The sequence below is a fragment of the Buceros rhinoceros genome, unplaced genomic scaffold (assembly GCF_000710305.1).
Source record: "Buceros rhinoceros silvestris isolate BGI_N320 unplaced genomic scaffold, ASM71030v1 scaffold12273, whole genome shotgun sequence".
In the NCBI taxonomy this organism is placed as follows: Eukaryota; Metazoa; Chordata; class Aves; order Bucerotiformes; family Bucerotidae; genus Buceros; species Buceros rhinoceros.
The window spans coordinates 52,884-59,157 of record NW_010405426.1 but is presented as its reverse complement, the minus strand read 5'-3'; the positions used below and the strand labels follow the sequence as shown (position 1 = coordinate 59,157).

The window sequence follows — 6,274 nt, the reverse complement described above, 5'->3', positions numbered from 1 at the left end:
GAAGATCAAAAGTGACAACTAGAGAAAGAAAAGGTTCAATTCTGTTTGTTCTGAGCTGAGCCATCACAGCTGCACTAGAATTCATAAAACACGTGCAACTCTGGGTAAAATATTTTCTTCTAAAAGCACAACCACTTTACAAGATTAAAAGTCTAGTACATTTCTAAATATTATTCATATTGTACAAGTAGTGGTTGTTAATTTAAAACTTCATTAGTAAAATTACAGTACAAGCATGAATAACCTCCAGAATTGCAAATCCCAGACTCCAGTGGAAAGCTACATCTTCAGTAGTACATTATCTTCCACTTCACTCCCAAACCAGCGGAGATGGCGGCATCTCAGAGGGTTGAGCGACCGTGGAACTACAATGCAGGCGACACAGAAAATCAGTGTTCATTTGCAATAGCTCATGGACCACAAAGTTAATGCTCGACCAGTAAGCAAACATTTCCAGGAAAACAAAAAACCCACCAGGAACCAAACCAGCCCGACACCACCGGCAGCACGTAGTTTGCTACACTTTATCTACTTATTTTCTTCCCCATTTGGCACCTATCAGTCATTCCTTTTAATGTTTCTACAATCAAAATACAATTTGTCAACCCTTCAATTTAATTTTTAGTCTGACTTCTGTATTTCAATGCAAAAACATTAGTTGAAACTTCTGCACATTTTACTTAAGTTCTAGAGGAAGTCGTAAAAATATTTTTTAAATGTAACCATACAAGATTTCGGGGTTTTTTCAGAAGTTATTTGTGGCCCTTCCCTACTCTCACAAACTTAAAACATAAATCATTTTCGATGTGTGAATTCTGTACGACTAATAAATGTGAATTAATATCAGATGTGATTACATACAGTTACCTAATAAAGCTCTTAAAAGCAGCAGACTGAGGGTTGATGCAGAGAGGCACTCTGTTTCCTTTCTGCTGTTCCAAAATGAACTGGTGAATTATTTCTGTACATGGGAGACAAATAAAAACCGCCACAGCATTAACACCTTTGGCTCCAGTACAACGTGATGCAGACTGGAATAAAATGCAGCTTCTTTACCCAAAGTACATGTTCACGCGGATAAAAGAACTGTCTCGCCTGATGCCACATCTCACAGCACAAATCCACACAGAACTCTCGCACTGAAGTAAACGTGTACCAGATAAAACCCCGGTCACTATAGCACCGAACTGATGGTACCCAGTTATAGATTAAAGCCCAATTTTAGGAAAAAACAACTAGAACTCGATTTGCAAATGCCAAGAACACAGTTCGAGCTGTTGCTCCGTCCAGCTTGATTCGTGGGTTCGGTTACTGCCCCCAAGCACAAAACTGCCACTTAGGATGATTTAAACAGAAAAGTAAATTTTCACAAGGAAAGAGGATCTCTATGCCCAGCTGCCAGACAAAACATCTTCTCAACACACACCCCCCCACCCTGAAAACCAGAGCCTGGCAGGTCTGGCGGCGGGCTGCCCCTCTGGCGGCAGCAGCAGCACCGGCTGCCGGAGCAAGCTCCCCGTGCTGGAATCTGCAGCGCTGTCAGCAGAGTTTAAAGGCAGCGCTGAGAACAGCGGCTTTCAGAGAAGGCACATCCGTGCACAGCTCTGGAAAGAGACGGCCAAAGAGAGGAGGGAAATGGAAAGAGGAACAGGATGAAAAGAAAATGTTACGTGAACTTGCAGGAATAAATGTGAACTTCAGAATTACAAGTTCAGGGTGTATCTGAAATAAGTCAGTTTTTCATGGCAACCCCATGGAGTGGTTTTGTCCCAAATGACGGAATTGTCTGTTAGAAACCGCTGAGGGAACACACTTGTCTCTCTCCACCTCTGGAGTTACTGGAGCCGCCACCAGCCAGGACCTAAGCCCTACTCCTGTTTCTCCCGCTGCACTGCATTCTCTGCCCAGAGCAGCGTTCTCCTCACTGGGCCCATTCCAAAAGAATCAGTCTGCTTTATGTTTGCTACGATGGAATCAGGCTTCACACCTCTAGTGCCACAAAGCAACTGCTGGCATTCAGTAACCATCTGCAGCAGGAGTCTCCTCTCCCAGGCACCGGGATTGATTTGCCTCATAACTGCATGTCACGACCCAGAACACGACCCTGCGCTGCCGCCAGAACCAGCGCGGCACCAGCAGCAGAGCCGACGACAGCAGCTGCTGCCCAGGCACCCACATGGACCCTGCAGCGTGAGCAGGCTGTGAGGGGGGAGAGGAAACAAAGCAAGAGAACCAGGAGACTGCTCAGCATCAGATCCTCGACTCTGACCTTGCTGCTGTCGCGGTAACACCTCGCACCCCGCACAGGCCACAACAGTGCTTTCCCTTTCCCCTCCACGCAATCCTTCCACAAAAGGAGGGGTGGTGTGGGGAACATGGACGTCAGAGAAGAATGCCGTTAAGGTTTGAAACCAGTGGACTTCCGCATGCCAGCTAACCCACGGGGTGATGGACTGTGACAGAACATTCACAAGCAATTCTGTTCTGTCAATGAAAGTAAGTTATTTCCCGGATCTACTACGGAAAAGAGGAACACACCTGGGTTAGCGGGTGCAGCCAGACGGCACACCCTGCCTACGGACTGCCAAAGGATGGAGCAGGAGGATAAAGGCAGATGCAGAAGTTAACTATACTCACCTTTAACCTGCCGAACAGAACTGAGGTTCTTTTCAAAAGTGTCATCAAATTTGGGATTAGTGATGGGTTCAAAGTCACTCGTATAAACTCTTCCAGTAGATGTGGAAAAACAACATTTACACATACAAGTGTGGTATCGCAACCGCCCTTCATCGAGATACGGGTGCGCTAAGGCATCCTTCGCAGAAATCCTTTTGGACTGACACATCGCATTTAAAGAAAAGAAAATGTTAAAAATTAGTAAGAATATTTTCAGAGGTACTGAAACAGCCTAGAGAACACTTACTCATCAATTAATTCCGAATTGTTTTCTAACCCCCTGATCGCATTGAAGGATTAGTTCACGTCAGATGGCAGTTCAGCCCCGCAAACGCGGCCAGTAGGGGGAAGGTTTTCCTTAAAAACCAGCAGCGCTGCTAAGCCGACTTTGACCTTTCCGTACTACAGCTAACGACAGAAAATGCTGCTAGTGTGATTTTTAGGAATATATTTTTCAATAATTACTTTCTCCAGATAACCTTAACATTATGACTGCTACAACAAATCAAAATAAGCCCAAAGAATTTTATGTTAGCGAACACGGCACTTTGTAGGTCCATACTCCGCAAAACGTTTTAATGTGTCCTTCAGTGCATATTTAAAGTAAAACACCAACTGAAGCATCACTGGTAACAGAGTAATCCAGGATACGGCATCTGGAGTTTCGAGCCATGCTTCACGCACCAAGTGTCAGAAAACAAATGGTGAAGGAAGTGCGGGGAGCGGGGTCAGAGCAGTGGAATAAAAGACAAAGTCTGCTTCCACAGTACTCAGACTCTTCTCGTGCACAACCCCAGACAAGCTCTCGGTCTCCAGGTGTCCTCTCAAAGTGCTCAAAGTGACAGAGCAAAAGTAATGGCAAAGCCTGAAATAACCCCCAAGTGTCCCAATTCTCAGGATGTATTTCAGGTGAAATTAAAATGATCAGTTCTAAAGGATCGTCCTGATTCTTTAAGAAACCAAACCGACATTTATTTAAATGTGATTTGGGAGTAACGGTATTCCAAGCGTTGAGGGAGTTGGAAAGGAAAAAAATTAAGTTTGTTTACATGGAAGTGATGATGATTTAACTTTTTATGTTTCTGTTCAGTAGAGCAATCTAAGGTTTAGAAAAATAAAATCCAATGGTTCTGCCTTCCAAATACTTTTTCAGTTACAAGCTTCCTGCTTTGCAGTTCAGTCACTCTGTTTCTCGTTTGAAATGCTGGGGGGTTTCTGCAAGAATGAAATAATTAAGATCATCGATCCAGCTATCAGATTTTCTAGGGACAATTTTGCACAGTAAGCCCAAGAGATGAAAGCCACAGCAGCACGTTTTTATTAGAAAAAACAGATGCTCAGTGGAAGAAAAGATCCTGTTCTGTGACCGTGTGAATGCAGAAGGAATTTTTTGTGTGTTGCAAGACCATGAACACCCACACGTCTCTAATTAGAACTGCCTCAAAGTATCTGATGTTCTGCTACCTACACCTAGCTCGGAAAAGATGGTGTGATTCATCAACACCCTCAGCTTTCTCACTCCGCCGTAGCTTTCTTCAAAAGACCACTAGATTTTAAATGCTAAACTCCCATTCCAGGGGGAGATTAATTGACCAATTATAAGACGATACTTTCACGTCTTTTACAGGCCCAAAGTACTGAACTGCGGTGTAGAAGGAAATCGTTACAGCAGTGCTTGATTAAAATCTTCATTTAAGTAGCAGACAACAAACCCTGTTAAAACAAAAAGGATGAGAAGTAATTTTAAATCATACTCACTGGATCAAAGACCAACATCCTGCAAAGGAGATGAACTGCTTCGTGTGTAGCTTGACTGGAAAGTGTATATAGGACAGGGAGGGATGGCTGTAGGGGAAACAGGAGAAAGAGGAGTACACACACTTGTCCTGTCAGATCCATCAGCAAGAAAACACTGTTAGAGCACGCGGGATTTTACAGTTACCAAGGGCGAACTTCTCATTAGAAAGGACAGGCACTGCCTAAGGCTTTCCAACGAGACAATAATCACCATTACAAAACTCAGCAACTGTAATGGAGATCTAATTGATTGTTTTTTCCCTTAGTTTGGATGTAATCCCTGGACAAACCTGTATTTTATTCATTTGTTTTTCTATATAGACATGGCTTTAAGCTGTAGCTGCTCAGGGGTTTGCTCTACCGCATCACTTCCAGTATTCCATTTTTCTGATCTCACTCACTGCCAAATTATGGATTATTTTGCTTTTCCTTACCCAGGCGATCCATATCTAACCGACAGTACAACTAAAATGACCTTCAGGCATATGGCGTTTTACAGAGCGATAAACAGGCTGGGCCCCACGGTCTGCGGAGGGGGAAGGGGCTTCGGTGAACTCCCCTTGTTTTACAGCGCAGTACTTGGGGCATCGAACACAGGGTTAGGAAAAGCTGCAACAGCCCAGAAGTTGGTGGCGGCAGCACGATCCTTGCTCTGGTTAGCCCCCAGAAACCAGCTCTGCAGAGCACTTTCCTCCCACATTTCCTGGTTCTGCCCCCACTCACAACCACTCCAGCCTGCCCAGCCCCAGAGGTTAGCCCCCAGAAACCAGCTCTGCAGAGCACTTTCCTCCCACATTTCCTGGTTCTGCCCCCACCCCCAACCACTCCAGCCTGCCCAGCCCCAGAGCTTCCAGTTTTAGCCGAGAGTGAAAAATCCTGGTGGTACAAATACCCTGGTAAAGGTTGATTTTAAAGATTGGGGACATCCAGCCCCTTCCGGGAACAGGAGCACACAACCTCCCCACAGCCGCCGAGCTGGACCATCCCCAGCGGTACTGGGACCGTTCGGCTGCTGGGCAGGGACAGTGCTGCCCAGGTCTGCAGTGCCCACGGGCCCTGCCCGCTCCACAGGCACAAAACGCTCCAACGAGGTTTTACTCAGAGTATAAAGTTGCCATTTGACAATTTTTAACTGCATGTGCTCTCTAGCCTGAAGGTCTCCTTTGGCTCTGGAATTAAGTGTTAACACTAAGGAAGGAAACGAGAAGACAACCCTGTCCCCGCAGCCCTAGCAGGCAGGAAGGACCCCCTGAAGCTGCCCCAAATGAATAAAATTAACACACAGTGCTGTCAATGCTATATTCCATTCATTTCTAAACACCAGCCATATCCTGGACTCTCTGGAATGAGCTCCAAAGATATTTTTTAACGTCAGTTTCTAAAATTAAGTAAACTGTTTTCCTGCTTAACTGACATTATTCCTATTCCAGTGTGGCTTAAAGGATGGCAGTAGAGTGCACTACAGTTAGGTAAAGGCGGCGTTACTTCACACGAATAGTTACTGCTCTAAAGTAAAAGTAAGATGGGGAAAGGCAGGCTCAATTTTCACACTTAGAAGGAAGAAAAAAACCACAAACCTACTGAAAAAAGAAATCAAAACCCCCAAGCAAAGCAAAGAACCCATAGATGTTAGGCCAGGCACTGCTGCAAAGAAAACTCCTACTACAGGGTGTGTTTCTGCCAAGTCCAATACTCCTAGAATTTTTCGCGTTTTTTTTTCCCCCCCAAAGGCAATAAGCCATCGCCTACATATACAGCCACTCCCCCCCCCGCCTTTGGCTTTTTCCCAAGAAAAATCCAA

The 6,274-nt window shown here is 45.1% G+C and overlaps 1 protein-coding gene across 1 annotated transcript in view; it reads right to left on the bottom strand.

Moving 5' to 3' along the window:
- Positions 1-100: 100 nt before the first annotated feature.
- Positions 101-6,274, bottom strand: part of NLK (nemo-like kinase) — a 57,711-nt gene continuing 51,537 nt past the window's right edge. Inside the window, exons 9-12 of the mRNA XM_010133724.1 lie at positions 4,435-4,521; positions 2,638-2,836; positions 868-961; positions 101-365 (exon numbers count right to left, since the gene is read on the bottom strand). Coding sequence (XP_010132026.1) covers positions 311-365; positions 868-961; positions 2,638-2,836; positions 4,435-4,521 — 435 coding nt within the window. The 3' untranslated portion in view covers positions 101-310. The remainder of the gene's footprint in view (positions 366-867; positions 962-2,637; positions 2,837-4,434; positions 4,522-6,274) is intronic.